Here is a 19,567-nt window from a genome sequence, read left to right on the forward strand (position 1 = left end):
CCCCCATGTTGTCTCTCAACTTCCTCATATCAGGGAGATCATATGATAATTGTCTTTCTCTGATTGACTTATTTCACTAAGCATAATACAGTAGGGTCTTTCTAATCACCTATCAGCAAAAAAAGAATAATTTAGTTTTGGAAGACACATTTATTTCCGTATAAAATAAGAAAATTTAAAGTAATAATAATAAAATTACATAATTTTAATTATTTATAGAATATAAAATTAAATAAATAAAATTTAAATTTAAAATAAGAAAATTTCAAGTAATAATAATAAAAATAATAACATTCTGATAACAATATTGTAATAATAACTTATACTTGTAGAACATGCAAGTGTAGAAAAACTTTACTTCACACTCTGCCCTCACTTATATCTTTACCTTTTCTCTTCCTTCTCACTCCTTCCCATTGCTTGTTCAAATCTCTCTGGCTACCACTCTATCTTTACTTCTCGTCTCTGCATGTTTCTTGAGAGAGCAGTCTGGTCTCTGATTCCCTTTCCTTGTCTCCTGCTCAGTCTGCTTCTTTCCTCATCTCCTCTCACTCCACTACTGTGTGCACTGTTCTTGCCATTGGCATTCCTAGTTGCTCAATATGATAGAAATTTAATTGTTTAACCTAGAAGTAATGAAAGTTCTTCATTAAAAGGATTCATTTCGTTTGTCCGGATTATAAAATCAGTGCACTTTTCTTCCCTCATTGAACATGTATTGATGTTCTATGATGTAGGTATTCTTTGTGGTAGAGCAGTGATTAATAGACAGGACCTGCCCTCATGGAAATTACATTTTAATGGGAAAAAGAAGGAAATAAACCCTCATCACATATAAATAAGTGAATAAGATAACTTGAGATTATAACAAATGGAGCAAATTCCATAGGAGAGTGGGAGCAAGAGAGGCTGTGGGGTGGGTTTCTCCAGACTCCCAAGGGCCAGCAGGTCAGAAGGCACTCTGTGCAGGTAATCATAAACAGAAGCTCACCGTGCAAAGTGGAGACTCTAAGGCAGAGCTAGCAGTTAGTGTAAGGTGTAGAACAAGCTTGGCACGAGGGTGTTGGTTTGCCCCCTTGGGAGTTGCCTGGGTGAAATCTACAACTGGCTCCCATTCTCGGAGGGTGAGGAGAAACTGAAGAAAGAGGGAGGCTGTTCCAGATTGGTAGGTGGCAGATTTAATAAACAAGGGAACTTATATATGAGGCTTGTCTTGGGTGGCCACAAGCAGAGTAGATCTCAGCACCCACCCACCAGACTCTTAAAAGGATACAGAGAGTCCTTAATGGGGTTCAGTCACATATACCATTCCAGATGACCTCAACAGTACCTTGCGCTCTCAAGAGTTTGTCCTTGAAACAGCTCCCACTATATAAATGGTGGACAGAATGTATATTCCAAAGATAGGGGAGGGATGAGGGGCCTCTGGTTGTCCAAATCCAGCTCATAGGTCAATGATGAGTCACGTCCTCTCAATGACCTCTCCCCACAGAGGGTCAGAGGGAAGGCCAGTGTGGCTGCACTTGCACTGTAGGGAAGGAAGGAAACGGGAATGTGAACTGAGGTCAGAGAGGCCAAGGTGGGGCAGGGGAGGGCAAATGATATTGAGCTTTCTTTTCAGTAAGAAATTTAGATTTTATTCTTGTTTTAATAAGTAAATTCTGGGATTTACAGCAAGGAGTAGGGTACAGTAATAAAATCTGATTTAAATTTTGTAACATCATTCTGGTCCCTGTGAGGAGAAAATTGTGTTACCAATTGGAGCATTCCACCTCAAGGGTAAATTACTGTACTAAGTTGTGGTGTTAAAGCCCGTGCCAACACTGTGTTATAAATATTAGACCCATGTAGAGAAGACTCCTAAAGAAACCTTTAAATATATTGTCTTGTGTGGCTTTTATTTCCACACAAGTGTCTTATGCCTAAGAGCTTTGCTCGAGTGGTTGGATTCTAGATGCCCCCATCACTCCCCTTTTCCTCCCATCTTCTCCTGTTTAGCTCAGCTAAACTTACTTTCTGTTTTTATGGGGAAATGATTAATCTGGTAGCATCATTGTTTTTCAGTCCTTATTTACAGTTAAATGCACGTTTCACATCGGTGGGGAGGCACAGGGTTTCACAAACATTCAGAAGACTGAATCTCAGAGAATATAACTGAAATACATCACACAAAAGAATGGAGTGGGAGAAAGTCTAAAGGTTTAATTGTCAGTCTTCTACATTGATGACTTTTCAACATCCTTCCCTGCCAAGGTTACCATTGCTCAGTTATCCTGTTTGCCTTGTGCTTCTTGCAAGCTGTGGCTGCTTGAGGAGCAATTTCAAGGTTTTGTCCTCTGTGTATTATTTATCCTTAAGTTTCCTATTTCTTCTTTCTCAGATTTTGTTGTTAAAGAAGTCACTTACATTTTGTCATTTTTACAGACGAATGGGACAATTCTGATAGTGCGCTTGGCCCTTGACTGTGGTAGACATATTTAAATGGTGTCTGTTGGTTACACACTGAATAATGAGTGAATGCTGCCTCCTCTGTGCTCTGAAGAAATGGACCATTCAGCTTTTCTCCTTTTTGATAATGTGCCTTTGTTGAAAGCCCTCCTTCACTCCATTACACTTCAGTTTGCTCAAACTATATTATTATTTAAAAATCAATTAGAATAAAACACACTCCAGATTGGATTCCTCCCTTTTTCTTCCTTTCTTGTCTCCCTCTACCCTACCACTTTCTAAAATTCTTCTTTTTGTTTGTCCTTTCCTAATTTTAATCCTAAAGAAATGAAACATAATTGTTTCCTCCTCACGTTGACAACTACACAGTATATTTGGCTCTAAGGTTCCACTAAAATTCAGCAAAGAATCATTTTCCAGTTACTAAAACTGACCCTTGGGTCAGGCCCAAGGTATTCACAAATGTATGGAGCACAGTCCCTCTTCAGGAATCTTAGATGACAGTGAGAGTTGGAGATAAGTAAATGGAAATTATAGTAGTGTGGCAAGTGGCTGGTGTGCATAAAGAAGGGTGCTCAACCTGGTCCTAAACAAATCTTCTGGAGGGACTTCTGGCCTGCATCCTGAACAGTGAATAGAAGTTAGCATTAATGAGAGTGGACTGGGGGATGGAGTGAATGGCTGATATGTTTCAAGTGTCATGGAAGTGAGATTAAGCTGGATGACATTGAGGAAGCGTCGTGAATTTAAAACACAGACTGTGAGTATGTATGGAGAGGGAGATGGGGAGGAGAGGCAGAAAATAAGATTAGAGATAATAAAAAAAATGTTTAACTTTGATTCAGTTGTTTCTTTTTTTATATCTTGCTGAGGTTAAGGGTCTTTCCTTCTGTTCATAGAGGGGGAACTTGTGAAGGTGTTAATCATATAAAGGATGTCTCATGATCATAGTTACATATTTGGCTACACTGTATCCTATTCAGTCAACAGTATTAGGCACTTTTTGAATACTCAATACTACAAATGTAGTCATAAAAAAAGGCAGACCCAAACCTTGTCTTCAGTTCCAGAGGCTGAAAATACTGACTGTAAGAAGTCCAGCTAAGAGGCTGTGGCCCATGAGAAATTTTGGTGGTCTGAATTCAAGTATTTCAGTAGGGATGAAAGCAAGTGTGTATGTTTAAGAGATATTCAGGAAATAGTGCTAAAGAAGACAGTAATTGATTGGAGGGGATGGGAGAGGGGTCTCTACACATTTCCACATGTTGAACTGTATTCCCCTTCCTTTCGTAGTTTGACAGCCTGGTGACTTTGTGGGTGTTTTCATTTGTAGATGTCTAGTTATCAGTGTGACTGGCTGTCAGTTCTGTCATCCCATTTGGTGGGTGCACAGTGATATGGAGAATACAATGGGTCATTGACCTTGTAGCAGAGGCCATTTGCTATGGAAAAACTATTATCAAGAATTATGTTAAGCAGTTCTTCTTGTCAGATGAGTTTTGCTAAACTATTCACTTTGCTATATGATATGCAGTACAATAAGTTTGCAGGGATCGAATGTAGAGTGGGGAGGCAGGATAGCTAAAAAAAAATGTTAGAAAAAGTAGAATCTCAGAACAAAACTAGTACTAAGAGTGCTGAGAGGAAACAAAGGCTACATAATGGATTATGTAAAATGAGTATTTAGTTTTCTGAGAGAGAGTACAAAACCAGATTATTTCCCTCAGAGGCTTCCTGAGAGCACTAGTATCGTGTGTTACTCTGTGGAGAAAGATTTCTGGAAATGCTGCACACTCAAATATGCCTCTTGTTAGAAGAGGATCTGGTTATGTTTGTTGAAGCTAGAGTTATACAAATACATTTGCCCCTCCCACCATGTTGTTCACTAATACTCTATTAATATGCTGTGGAATTGATGCCTCACAGAATGCTCCAAGGGAAATGCTAGACTAACCAAGTGATGACTGTAGTAACAGTTAATGTTTATTGAGTGCTTATCATCTTCTGTGCATAGTGTTAAACTCTTTACGTGGACTCTCTTAGTCTTTATACTGACTATGCTAGCAGGTGTAGATATTTATTATTATCCTCATTTTAGTGACAACAAAAATACTCTAAGTTATGAAGTAGTTAGTCTAAAGTAATATAGTCAGTAGGCAGGAAACTGGATTTTAAACCAAACAGTTTAATCTAAAAGATCAAACACTCATCCCTTTGTACATTGTCTTGACATGTCATAAGACTAAAGTTCATAGAGGACTTGGTCATTGTTGGTATGACCAAAACTCCTTACAATCTTCTCATGAATGGGACTGACCTTTCTCAAGGACCAAAGAAACATCCAATGACTGGAATGTTCTCTAATCTCATACTCATTGAGCCCTTATGCATGCCAGTCAATAGATCAGTTATTTCACATGAATTATCCCATATTATAGTAGAGGAAACTGAAGTAGGAGATCCAGAAATCAGTGCAGACTGGACTCAAATCCAAACAGTCAGACTCAGGAGTTAGTCATGTTCTTAATCATGTGACAATGTCTCCTCAAAATCTGAATTGGTGCACACAGCTTCTCCAGGCCAAGCAATGCTTGCATATATCTATATTAAAATATAGAATTCATTTTTAATGCACTTATCCATATGAAAAACTCCTCATCAGAATTATACAAATTATAGCCATCATTGTTATCACTGAGTCAATTTTTAGAGATAGAATTTTGGAAGTAACAGTGTGAGAAGAAAGCTAATTTAGAGAATTCAAGAAGAAGAGGAATCAGACTAGGTCAGAAAGTGACCTCATGAACTTGCCTTAGAGGTAAGGCAGGAATCTCGAGGTCAAACAACAACAGAGTTTAGTATAGGATTATAATCTGAGAAGGCACTAAGTGATGGGCATATATTTTATATACCTCATAAATAAATACAGATGAATTTTATTTTCTATTAGTTTCACTTACCCCTTAGCAAAGTGGTAGTTAATATAAGGCATTTAGAATTATAGTAAAAATTCAAACCCAGAATTGCCTATCATTAAACATGACCTTAGGCAAATTTCCAAATTTGATCTTTGAAAGGGGATGGACATACAAATACACACCATTTGTTGTGAAGAATATAAATATTGTCATGTAAAGTGCTAGAGAAAGTAGGTGCTGTACTTTTATTAGAGGTAACTATTATTATATTGGAACATTTCTTTGTTTTCCCAAGTTTTGTGAGTTCAACTTGAAAAGGTTTACTTTGTATTTTTCATTCTGCTTTTCCATTTTTCTCCTACTTCTGATAAAGTACAGAACAGTGGATTCCAACAATATTAAAACATCTGTGTGTCTCTAGTAGCGGGATTGTAAGAAGCAGTTGTACCAGGACATTTTTTTTTTTTTAAAGCACATTAGGAATAACAGATTTGAAATGAGTTTATTCTGGACAGGAATTCATTTAACACATTTTATCTAGACTGTTTACTTTGACCATTTGACTTGGCATTGAAGAAGGAATCTTCTAGCAAAAAAGAGTAAGATAAAGTCACTTATTTAAAGATTATTCAAACAACTGTGCCTTGGATTTTGTGAATAAGTTAAATCTATATTTATATGGAGAAAAATGGTAATGTTTCCCAGTTGATTTAGGCTATTGTTAAGTGAATGAAGACTGACTGAGGTAGAGCCTCTTTTATCTCCTGCATCATATCAAGGCACTTTGTTTGGAATACTTTTATTTTTTCTCTTCGGAATTTATACAGTAAACAGCATTTCAAATACAATAAATGCCATTTTCAGATGTTCAGGTGTTATGAAAGCTCTAAATGTAGCACAATTATAAAGGAAAAGCAGTGGTTTCATATACTTAGGATTTTTATTATTTTTATTTTATTTGCAGGATGAGTAAGAGATACTTACAGAAAGCAACAAAAGGAAAGCTGCTAATAATAATATTTATTGTAACCTTGTGGGGGAAAGTTGTATCCAGTGCAAACCATCATAAAGGTAAGCTCTTCTGCTTTTTTTCCCCTTCATCTCTCTGTGGAAAGTGAAAGATCTCCTTTAACACAGACTATCATGTTCTATCTTCACTGGTCTGTTGGTTTTACTAGGTACGGGCTCTCCCCGGTAATTCTCTTTAAGTAAAAATGCAGAGAGTTATCCTTTATATGGCTTTGATGGGGGAAGCATGATTGTTTCCAGGATTACTGCCATTTCTGAAAATAGTGTTCAAAGACTCTGCCTTTCCCTGTCACTTCCATTTTTAAGATATTGATGCTAAAATGTTTGGTTGACATGTAATAAACATGAGTTTCAAATTGCTAACAACCTGGGAATGAAAGTATCTTTAATGATCTGTGTCTTAATAATATGTATCTATGGAAATTTCCCCTCTGTGCTTTTTGTGGATCACATTTCTTCATGCTAGTGTACGTCTCTGACCACCTTTTGGGTTCTATCCCTAATGTGATATTCAGGAGGCTCAATTCAGAACAGAGTGAGAATATTTGTTTTACACATATGTGTTAAGCCTGACAAGTTCAGCCCTTTCTGTTCTCTTTCCTGAGCCAACGACTCTGTATAATGAATAGCCACCTTTTCCAAATGAATTAAAATGGGGCTATTTCTGAACTGTTTCTACCACAATCAAGTATTCATAGCCTGACTAGTCAATTTAAGATTTTTCTGTGAAATATGATTTTACAATTCAATTTTCTGTCCTCTGTAAAGTCTACAGATAAGCAACTTTTAAATTTTATTTTTGGGGGAAGAGCGAGTTTAGAGTGCCTTGAATTTTGTAATACTTAAATTAGTTACACATGTGCATTTAATTAGCATTACATGGAACATTAACACCAGGGAGAGGGAAGACGTGGTGTAAGGAAGTGATGGCTCTGAGGTAAAAGCTTTCCCCCTGTGTTTAAAACAAAAAAAAGGGACATCTTTCAAAGTAAGAGAATTTTATGAAGAGGTCTTTCATATTTCATATTCCTGTTTTCATCCCACAGTGTGTGTGTGTGCGGGTGTATACATATAATATTAATTATGTCATAGGCCTATTCTAGAATTTTCTTTTCTTTAATACAGCATACTGATCCACAAATCCTCTTTGATAATTGTTATTCATGGAAAAATAAAAAGAAAAATGTCAAGGAGGACATTTTCCCCCATGGCTCTAAATTGGCAGCAATGGACCAAATCTAAGGACAAAGTACTGTTAAATACTCACCTTTTAGTGAGACTCGGAAACTACTTGGGCTTAACAAGAGTAGACATATACCATCCCTTCTGTGATGAATGGCCACTCCAGTGCCCTTTCCCAGCCTATAAAAGAACTGAGAGAAGTGGGGAGATTTATGGGAACAGTAGGAATCACTCTGGTGAAGCAAGGGTTAATGGTAAAGATGCTTTCTCAGCTCCAAAGCCAAGTGATACAATTCATGCAAAATGCCCCTTTTGTTTTAAACTATTTTACGTTTAAAATAATAAGTATAATGTATATATAAGTCATGTCCCTAAAATGAACACGTAGCGCCTACTCACCACCCTTTAGAAATGCAGCAGTTTTAATACTGGAAACTGGCCATGTCTGGCACTCTGATTTCATTCCTTTGTCTTTTTCCCCAGACAATCACTACACTTAAATTTTGTGATTAAAATCCTTTGGCATTTATTTCTAATTTCACCATGTATTTATATATCCCCATGTGGCATATTCCTTAATTATGACTGTTACTGTATTTTCATAATAGTATCATACTGTATTTTTCTGTAATTTCCTACTTTGCCCAACAGGCACTTGTGGCATTCATTAGAGTTGATGGCAGATAGCTATAGTTAATTCATTTTTACTGTTATTCCACATTTTATTGTATGAAGTCACCACAATTAATATTTTTATATTCTTGTACATGAACACTTGGTATTCTATGTTCCTGCCATTATGAACAATGCTTCTATAATATTCTTGCACTTTTCCCTTGGTGCACATCTACAAGAGTTTCTTGAGAACACATTCAGAGGAGCAAAATTGCTGGGTCTTGGGGCGTGCATATCTTTAGTCTTACCAGATAATGCCAAATGGTTTTCCAAAGTGGTAGTACTAATAGAGTCTTCCAAGGTATTTTCTTACCATATTTGTAATCTTGCTGAATGTGTAGATCTCTCTCCTTTCTGGGTGAATAGTGCTCAGTGCGTCTTATCTCTTTTCTTGATTAGTCTCACCAGAATTGGTCAAGATTTCTAAGAATCAGCTTTTGCCTTTGTTGATCCTCTTTCTTGTGTCTCTTCTTGTATGTCATTACTTTTTGCTCTTATCTTTATAATTTCATCAGTTGTGTTTATTTTTATTTATATAACAACACAAACTCAGTGTATGCCAGGTATTTGTGGGGAAGAGAAACTTGCTTGAATTTCTCAGTGCTACAAAAAGCCGTAGCCTCCTGAAACTTTTCATACCTCTAGTTATTTGTGTAGTTAGTTTCTTTGATTGAAAAGGACAGTAAAACTCCTCTTAACTCCTTAAATGAGCTAAATGTTACAGCTTTGATTAGGTCCCTAGGTTAAGGTCTCAAGTGCCTGAAAGATTGGGGCACCACCTCGCTGGGTGTGAAACTCCGATCTTAGAGACACCTGGGGTTTATTTTGTCCTTAGAAAGATGTATTTACATTCGAAAGATTAGAGTGAGAACCTAGGATCCTTTCCAGTCTATCTCAAAGCAGCAAAAGATTTTTCCCTTTCAGATTGGGAGCAGATGACTGTCTCTCCTGTATTAAAGTGGAAAAAAAAACCCATTCTACTCTGTTACTTACCTGTAGAGTTTTTAGCTACTTATGTAGGACATATGACCTGGCCTTCCCTATGAGGAAGGCATAGGTCAAAGCAGGCCAATGTACTTATTTATTATGAGATAATCCTAAGAAATCTTTGATTCAGAGTACCTTGTGTAAGCATTCAAGATAAAAATAATAAAGATGAATATTAAAAACTCAACAGCACTATTCTCAGAGCTTTACAGATATCAGTTCATTTAATCTTCACAACAATCTCTGAAGTATGTACTATCATTAAATCCACTTTATGGATCTGGAACTATGGCAAGGGAAGGTTAAATAATTTGTCCTTGATTGGCTAGTTAGTAACCAGGAGGCAGGATTCAAATTTAGGCAGTCTGGCTCCATACAACCATGATATTTAGCTAGTAGTGAATTTCTTTTTATACTATTTGTGGTTTAGTTGACTTCCTGAATCTATAGATTGGTGTCTTTCATGAACTTTGAAAAAATTTCAGGCATTATCTCATCAAATATTTCTTCTACACCTTTGTCATTACTACCTAGAACTCTGCTTATGTGGATGTCAGCTTTCTCACAGTGTTCTCTGTTTGTTTCAACACCTGTATTTTCTACCTTCAAGTCAGCGAATTCTGGGATATTTATTCACATCTTCCTACCACACTAGTTCTGTGTTCTCTTCAGTCTAATCTGCCTTTCATCCATATATTGAGTTTTCATTTCATTTATTATATGCTATTCACAATTTTTGTTTTTTGGTGAATTGGCTTTTGATACTGATACATTTTTGCTGTCATTTATGTTTGTATTTCCTCTTTTTATACACTTAATATGTATTACATACATTTTGTATATATTATATAGGTCTTTAAATATTATATATAATTACCATATATTTTAATATTATATATTATGTATATTTTGTATATATTACATATGCAACATATAATATAGATAAAGTTATATATAATATATACCATATTGCATATATGTCATATATGTTATGCAAATATCTTAAAACATAATTATTATATGTAGTTTATTAAAATTATTATATTACATATTGTATATACATTTTGTGTGCATAATATGTGTTTTATATATATTATATATGTGTTTTATGTTTGAGTTGATTCTATTTAATGAAATTTTTGTGTTTTCTTCCTGGTGAGTCTCATTCATGATATGTATTTTAAAGTTAGGTAATTTAACAAAAAATTGTGAGCTAATAATATTCACTGGAATCGTATTTGTGAGAATTTTTAAGGCCTATGCTTAGGATGCTTTCTTTCAGATGATTTGCATACTATCGAATGTCTTAGGTAAGGTTCTTCAAAAGCAGAGCCAAGTCAGGAATTCTTGTTTATGTGATTTATTGAAAGAGTGCTCTCAGGAGGAGAGTGAGGGCAGCAAGGTAGAACAGGAAATGAAATCTAAGCACAAGTAGAGTCTGGTCGGACAGACTGGTCGGATCCTATGGAGGGGCTCTGAAGCATGCATTGCTCCACAGAGTTGGCCTCTCTTTGAGAGAAGATAGATAGCCTCTTCTACCCTGTGTTCATTAGTCATTGGCTATTGATATATTCCCCATGGCAGGGAATAGCTTTCCTGGGAAAGGGGCTCCTCTTTTGCAGAGGGAGAACCTCTAAGGAAGGGAAGAGCTATGAACTGTAATCTGTTCACATGCACAGCAAATGGGGGAGAGGTGCATAGCTGATGAAAAAAAAATCTTGGTAATGTATCAACATCCACATTCTGCTTCTCCATTTCTCATAGCCCTCAGATCCATTTGCTGCTTAGATAAGTTCACTTCATCCAGGCAAAGCTTATCCAATTGGTCACAGTTGATTGCAATTTCCAAGGAAATGTGCTTGAGAAGGAATGGTGCCCCCCCCAAGTTGATAATGCAGTTGGTACCAAGGCCATTATTGATATTCATATCTGCCCCCTCCCATAGCCATTTTAGATTTCCCTTTCCTTCAGTCAGCACTTCTGCTCATCTGGGAGGCTTGTTTGATGTTTACCCACACATTATACCTGAGAGTTCCAAGCCATGGATTATCATGTTCTTCATGCTATGGTTGTACTTAAAAATTTATAGTTACAACTGAGTATGGAGCTGCCAAAAAATGGCCCAGTTATCTTCTTAGAACCTACCATACTCTTCTCTGCACTCCCTCCTCCCATACACAGCAGCTACCCTCTTCCTCAGGGTCATCAAAGTCATTCACTGCATCAGTATTAACTCCTTTCCTTCTTGCTGGTCTTTGGGATTGACCACGCAGCAGCTGTAGCTTTATGTTTAGCAGGACGCTTACTGTTTCCCCTGGTAAAGGCATCCCCTTTCTGGAAATCAGTACCCCTAGATTCCTAGAGTATCTTGGTAGTTTTCATAGGAATATTAAGATTGGGTAATTCTGATGGAAAACTTGTTTTACTCAATAATTTTCAAGTACCTGCAATAAGGCCTGAGAATATTAGCAGTCCATAAAAGAGGCAAAAACCTTTGTCTTTATGGGGTTTTTGTCCTAGAGGTAGGAAAAAGGACAATAAAAAGAAAAATAAAATATTTTTGTTATATAAATGGTATGAAAAAAATAAAAGAAGAGGTAGAAGAAGTGTTCAAGAGGGACTGTAATTTTAAATAAGGCCTTTGGTCAAGACCTAAAGTTTCCAGTGGAGCCAACCACAGAAATATCTAGGGAAAAGATGTTCCGGGCAAAGCAGCAGTTAAGTATGAATGCTTTCAAGTAGGAGCATGCCTGGAAACAGCGAGGTATAGCAAGAAGGATGATATTCATAGAGTAGAGTATGTCAGAAAGACAGTGATAGGAGATTAGGTCATTACAGAACAGGTATATGTAGAAGATGAAAGAATGAATAAATAACTTGAAAATATCAGTGCCATAGCGTTGTGCTCTCAAGAGCAACCACATGGAGAATTGTGTTACTCTGTTTCCTTAACATGATGTAGAAACACTAGAAATCCAGAGCATTTGGATTTGAAAAGTGAGATATCTAAAAATCAGAAAGTGTCACCAGCTTAATAAAATATTCTTAGCTTTGGGAACTAACGGTCCCTCACACACAGATAAATAAGTTTATTGCTCAAACTGCCACAGAGATTCAATTCGGAATTCTCACGGTTGTACTGGGCTGGGCGTTTTGGGAGGGGGTGGTGATGAACTCGGGCATTGTGACAGCCAGTCAAAAAGCATAAGCAGTATTTCCCCCTTGGAAGCAATTACATTAGGTCTAGCTTCAGATATTAGGGATCAGAGAGGAAACTTTTCAGTTTAGGACTCCAAGTTCCTAAGAGAAAAATACAGTCATTAATCTTAGAAGGCTAATATGTTTTCTTGCCTTTTCTTCCTCTACCCATCACGTCCAAACTAAATTTAAAGAAAATGAGTCATCCTTGGATACTTGGGTTGGTAAAGGGTCTGTTTTTAGTGTAAAAGAAGTACACACGGGTGAGTTACAGACAAAAAAGAAAATTAAAATTCATTAGCTAATATTGAATATATACTATTCTCATTGTCGTACAAAGTAATTATTCATCTGATTTGGGACTTTTGGTTACAGGGAATTTTTTCAAAGGAAAAAATATTGAGATGATTTTCCGTTCAAAGCTTGGATGACAGAGCAATCATTTAATTTTGTTTAACCAGAAAAAAAAATTTTTTTAACTTGTCTGTTGGTTTGATAGTTTATTCAATTATCCAACCAACTATCCAGTAAACAGAATCTGTTTTGAGGGTCTGTTAATCTATAGAGATTGCTAATCTATTTTGAGGGTTGAGTTTTAGATCAAGTTCTGGAGATATGGTACAGCATAGGGAATACAGTCCATGGTATTGTAATAGCGTTATATGATGACAGATGGCAGCTACACTTGTGGTGAGCACGGCATAATATATAAACTTATCAAATCACTGTGTCATACACCTGAAACTAATGTAACATTGTGTTTTAACTATACTTCAGTAAAAATAAAAGTGAACAAAATAGGCATGTCCCATGTGATATGAAGCTTACATGTAAACTGACCCTATTCTGAACTTTGAACAACACACTTAATTATTTTATTTAATTTTCAGGGTAATACATGTTTATTTGAGAAATTTTGGTAACAAAGAAAAATATCAAGAAGACAAATAGGGACGCCCATAATTTTTCCACATAGTAATTACTAGATGGCATTTGGGTGTATTTTCTTCTGGTTTAATTTATGAACTTATTAAAATACCTGAGAGCTTGATGTTCATTCATTTATGTATTCACACATTTATTGACATGGACTTAGGTGTGTGAAAGACTAAGCCGCCTTGAGCTGGTGATTCTGTTTTAAACCATGCAGGTAGAGGTGTTGTTTTCCTAGAGTTTACCCTACTATATCCTGACCTTTTTCTTCTTTTATTTTAAGATATCTCATGCTTAGAGAATAGTGCGTAAAACATATATGTTACATATGAAAGAATAATTATAAAGCAAACAACTGGGCAACTACCAACCAGGACAAGAAATAGAATGTCAGCCCCTCACTACCCCTCATGCCTAACCCTGACTACAACCCCTCCTCCCACAGTCGTACGGTACTCTTTTCCCGACTTTCTACCCCTAAACAATAGAATATAGTTTTACGTGGTTTTTAATTCTGTAAAAATGGAATCCTGTTATAGCTTTTTTAGTGTGATTTGCTGCTTACCCTGAAGATTTTCTCCAGAGATTCATCTTTGCTATGACATAGGATTCTACTATATGAAATGTTGTGATGTGTTTATTTCTTTTACTGTTAACAGACATTTGGGTCTTTCAAGTTGTTGGTTGTTTTTGACAGTGCTGCTGTGGACATTATTGTACATGTATTTTGATTTACATGTATAAAATTCCCCCAGGGTATATTTCTCAGATAGGAAATTTATGAGTCATAATCACATATTTAACTTCATTTTTTCCCCACTTTATATAGTTAACAGTAAATGATGTGTATTTACTTATATATTTAAAAACTATTCATAAACACATATCTTTAACTGGGCCATAAGAAAACATAACAATGTACTCTAAATTTCTTTGGTAAATTACTTACTTTTAGTGTTAGATTTCTTCTTAATAATTTTTTTAAAGGTTTTGTTTATTTATTTGAAAGAGAGGGAGAGTGCAGCAGGAGGAGTGGCAGGCAGAGGGAGAGGGGGAAGCAGGCTCCAAGCTGACCAGGGAGCCCAGGACCCTGAGATCATGACCTGAGCCAAAGGCAGACAACCAACTGAGCCACCCAGGCACCCTACTGTTAGATTTCTTTGGGACTTTTTTATTAGTGTTAATGTAAAATTTTTGTGCAATAATTATTTACATTTAATCTTTAATAATTGTGCATTGGGTTTATTAATAAATTTTGTTCATATTAATTTCTTTACAAAGTTAACACTATTGAGAATTTCTGAGGTCAAAAAGAATAAAACAGATTTGTATCATTTCACACTTGCTCGGGAATGGGGAAATCATATTAAAGTGGTTTAAAATAGGGACTTGGTTACAAAAGTGTTGAAAGGGGAGGAGAAGGAAACAAAGAAGGATCATAGTACTACCCAGACAGTGGTAACCCCAGAAAGCCATTCCTCCCCCTTGAGGTGGAAGAGCATAAGGAAGCAGTGTTACCCAGAGCTGAATAGGTTTGCTCTTGAGGTCCGTAAAGCACTACCCCTGATACAGGAATCACTTCCATTGCTACTGAGGAGGAAGCCTGGACCAATTCTCTCATGATATTGCAGGGCCTGGGAAGCTGAATGCTGTCAGTGCTGCTGGACTCTGCTAATGCTGCAACAACCCCCAGGCATCATCGTTATCCTCCCTTAGTACTTTTGAATCCAGAAGCAGGCAAAAAATAGATGACTCTTACTCCCTTCAGTCTCCCATTCTTATGAGAGCCTTCTTCCTAGAAACAGGCTCCATGATGGAATTCAGTGTGTAAGAAATTTATTGAAGGAAACACTTTTGAAGTACAAAGAGGGCAGGAGCAGGAGTAGATGGGGTGAGCCTTCAGACCATGAAGAAGGTCTGATCCCTGTGAAGAAGACAAGGAAGGAAGATTGTGTAGGAACAGCCTCAAGCTTGAGCCCAGTTTTGAAAAGGTCTTATCTAAACTAATGTGGCATCCTTGAGCAAAGGATACCCTTTGGAGAGTGTCCCATAACGGGCTGTAGTTCTCCTGTCATGCTCAGTCATTGACTGGTAGCAGCTCAGGGAATGTGTGGCCTTGGTGGGATCCTATAATGGATCTTCAGGTGGGGCAGATGGAGATCATAGGTCAACAATGCTCTTTGCGATGGGTTCTTTTTTTTTTTTTTAGATTTATTTATTTATTTGACAGAGAGAGATCACAAGCAGGCAGAGAGGCAGGCAGAGAGAGAGGAGGAAGCAGGCTCCCTGCTGAGCAGAGAGCCCGATGCGGGGCTCAATCCCAGGAACCTGAGATCATGACCTGAGCCGAAGGCAGCAGCTTAACCCACTGAGCCACCCAGGCGCCCGCAATGGGTTCTTTTGAGGGAGATCGAAACCCACCCTTTATGGCTGTTATACCTTGATGGGCAAAATCTAAGCCACAGGGCAATCTGAGAAATCTAGTATCTAAGCTTCTAGCCTCCTTGAATACAGAGAAGAATGAAGACAGAAAAGTGTTGGAGAAGGGGTACCTGGGTGGCTCAGTTGCTTAAGCATCGCCTTTGGCTTAGGTCATGATCCCAGGATCCTGGGATAGAGCCCTAAATGGGTCTCCCTGCTCAAGGGGAGCCTGCTTCTCCCTCCATCTCCTTCTGCCACACCCACTGCTTATGGTCTTTCTCTCTCAAATTAATAAATAAAATCTTAATAAAGAAGAAAAATGTTGGGGAAGAAAATGACAAGTATCTATCAGAGGAATATTTATACAGGAATTTATATTATTTATACGGGAATATTTATATTATCAAATTGTTCTTTATTTCCTCACAGAGGTATATAAAACTTCACATCTCACCAGTCTGAAAATATTGGCTACTAATTTAAAAAAAAACTTTGTTAAATCAAAAGGTTCTGACATAGCCTATCATTCAAGTTTTAATTAATATTTTTGAGTATTAATGAATGAATAAATTTTTGAACTATTCATTTTCTATTATTTGAATTATTCATCAATTCCTTTGCCAATTCAATGTTTTGTTCTTTTGATCTGTTTGAAAAGCTTATGTAACTCTTACAGCTTGATCGTATCCATTGTATATCTTTAGATACACTGAATATACACTGTATATACACTGAATTTCAAGTTTAATGGTTTAAAATAATTTTTATATTTCTCAGAACACAAAGCATTCCTACACTGTTGAGAAAGTTTAGAAAATACATAAAAATATTTAAAAACTTTAAAACACCTGTAATCCTATGTATAAATCACTATTTACTCTTGAATATTATTCATATAATATCAAGAATATATCCATAGGGCACCGGGGGGCTCAGTTACCCAGTGACTGCCTTCAGCTCAGGTCATGATCCCAGGGTCTTGGGATCGAGCCCCACCTCAGTCTCTCTCCTTGGCAGGAAGCCTGCTTCTCCCTCTTCCCCTGCTCCTGCTTGCGTTCCCTCCCTTGCTGTCTCTCTCTGTCAAATGAATAAATAAAATCTTAAAAAAATATATATATATCCATAGATTTTTCTCCTTTCTTACTTATATTGCAAGCAGAGCTTCATGTTTCCTGTGAAAATACTTAACAATACTATAATACTGGGTATTTGAACTGTTTATTTTTCTCTAGTAAGAATAATCTTGTAATAAATATTTGTATGTGCAATTGTTTTTGCCCATATCTATTTATTAGGTTAGATTTTTAGTGATGGAATTATTTAGTCAAATAACTTAAATTTTAAAATATTATTGTGATTTGACAATGATTTTTTCCTATTATTTATTTATTTTCTTCTCAACATAGCACATACCTTCCCTGATGTCCATCAGCTAGTCACCTTATTCCTTCCATCCCCTCCCCTTCAGCAACCCTCAGTTTGTTTCCTGAGATTAAGAGTCTCTTATGGTTTGTCTCCCTCACTGGTTTGTCTTGTTTCATTTTTCCCTCCCTTCCCATATGATCCTCTGTCTTGTTTCTCAAATTCCTCATATTAGTGAGATCATATAATAATTGTCTTTCTCTGATTGATTTATTTTACTTAGCAAAATACCATCTAGTTCTATCCACATTGTTGCAAATGGCAAGATTTGGTTTTTTTTGTTTGTTTGTTTTTGTTTTTTTGTCAGAGAGAGAGAGGGAGAGAGAGCAAGCACAGGCAGACAGAATGGCAGGCAGAGGCAGAGGGAGAAGCAGTCTCCCTGATGAGCAAGGAGCCCAATGTGGGACTCGATCCCAGGACGCTGGGATCATGACCTGAGCCGAAGGCAGCTGCTTAACCAACTAAGCCACCCAGGCGTCCCGATTTGGGGTTTTTTTGATGGTTGAATAGTATTCCATTGTATTTATATATCCCGTATTTTCTTTATCCATTCATCTGTTGATGGACATTTGGTTCTTTCCATAGTTTGGCTATTGTGGACATTGCTGCTATAAACATTGGGGTGCATGTGCCCCTTTGGATCACTACATTGGTATCTTTAGGGTAATTACCCGATAGTGTGATTGCTGGGTTGTAGGGTAGCTCTATTTTCAACTTTTTCAAGAACCTCCATACTGTTTTCCAGAGTGGCTGCACGCTCACCAACAGAGTAGGAGGGTTCCCCATTCTCCACATCCTTGCCAACATCTCTTGTTTCCTAACTTGTTAATTTTAGCCATTCTGACTGGTGTGACGTGGTATCTCATTGTGGTTCTGATTTGTATTTCCCTGATGCTGAGTGATGTGGAACACTTTTTCATGTGTCTGTTGGCCATTTGGATATCTTTTTTACAGAAATGTCTATTCATGTCTTCTGCCCATTTCCTGATTGGATAATTTGTTTTTGGGGTGTTGAGTTTGATAAGTTCTTTATAGATTTTGGATATTAGCCCTTTATCTGATATGTCATTTACAAATACCTTCTCTCATTCTGTCCATTGTCTTTTTTTTTTTTTTTTGACTGTTTCCTTTGCTGTGCAGAAGCTTTTGATCTTGATGAAGTCCCAATAGTTCATTTTTGCCCTTGCTTCCCTTGCCTTTGGCGATATTTCTAGGAAGAAGTTGCTGCGGCTGAGGTGGAAGAGGTTGCTGCCTCTGTTCTCCTCAAGGGTTTTGATGGATTCCTGTCTCACATTGAGGTCTTTCATCCATTTTGAGTCTATTTTGTGTATGGTGTAACGAAATGGTCCAGTTTCCTTCTTCTGTATGTGGCTGTCCAATTTTCCCAACACCATTTGCTAAAAAGACTGTCTTTTCTCCACTGAACATTCTTTCCTGCTTTGTCGAAGATTAGTTGACCATAGAGTTGAGGGTCCATTTCCGGGCTCTCTATTCTGTTCCATTGATCTATGTGTCTGTTTTTGTGTCAGTACCATATTGTCTTGATGATTACAGCTTTGTAATAGAGCATGAAGTCTGGAGTTGTGATGCTACCAACTTTGGCTTTCTTTTTCAAAATTTCTCTAGCTATTCGGGGTCTTTTCATGTTCATATAAATTTTAGGATTATTTGTTCTATTTCTTTGAAAAAAATTGATGGTATTTTGATAGGGATTCCATTAAATGTAGAATGGACATTTTCACAATATTTGTTCTTCCAATCCATGAGCATGGAATGGTTTTCCATTTCTTTGTGTCTTCCTCAATTACTTTTATGACTACTTTATAGTTTTCTGAGTACAGATTCTTTGCCTTTTTGGTTAGATTTATTCCTAGGTATCTTATGGTTTTGGGTGCAATTGTAAATGGGATCGACTCCTTAATTTCTCTTTCCTCTGTTTTGCTGTTGGTGTATAGAAATGCAACTGATTTTCATGCATTGATTTTATATTCTGACACTTTACTGAATTCCTGTACAAATTCCAGCAAATTTGGAGTGAAGTCTTTGGGATTTTCTACATAAAGTATCCTATTATCTGCAGAGAGTGAGAATTTCACTTCTTTGCTGATTCAGATGCCTTTTATTTCTTTTTGTTGTCTGATTGCTGAGGCTAGGACTTCTAGTACTATGTTGAATAGCAGTGGTAATAGTGGAGATCCCTGCCATGTTCCTGACCTTAAGGGAAAAGCTCTCAGTTTTTCCACATTGAGGATGATGTTTGCTGTATGTTTTTCATAGTTGGCTTTGTTGATATTGAGGTAGGTACCTTCTATCCATACACTGTAAAGAGGTTTTTAAAATTAATTAATTTATTT

The 19,567-nt window shown here is 36.9% G+C and overlaps 1 protein-coding gene across 1 annotated transcript in view; it reads left to right on the top strand.

Moving 5' to 3' along the window:
* The window catches only part of LOC111160217 (family with sequence similarity 19 member A2, C-C motif chemokine like), a 477,542-nt gene that overhangs the window by 306,970 nt on the left and 151,005 nt on the right, over nt 1-19,567 (top strand). The window contains exon 2 of the mRNA XM_022523128.1: nt 6,331-6,437. Coding sequence (XP_022378836.1) covers nt 6,332-6,437 — 106 coding nt within the window. The 5' untranslated portion in view covers nt 6,331. The remainder of the gene's footprint in view (nt 1-6,330; nt 6,438-19,567) is intronic.

The sequence above is a fragment of the Enhydra lutris genome, unplaced genomic scaffold (genome assembly GCF_002288905.1).
Source record: "Enhydra lutris kenyoni isolate GAN:26980312 unplaced genomic scaffold, ASM228890v2 scaffoldscaffold74, whole genome shotgun sequence".
In the NCBI taxonomy this organism is placed as follows: Eukaryota; Metazoa; Chordata; class Mammalia; order Carnivora; family Mustelidae; genus Enhydra; species Enhydra lutris.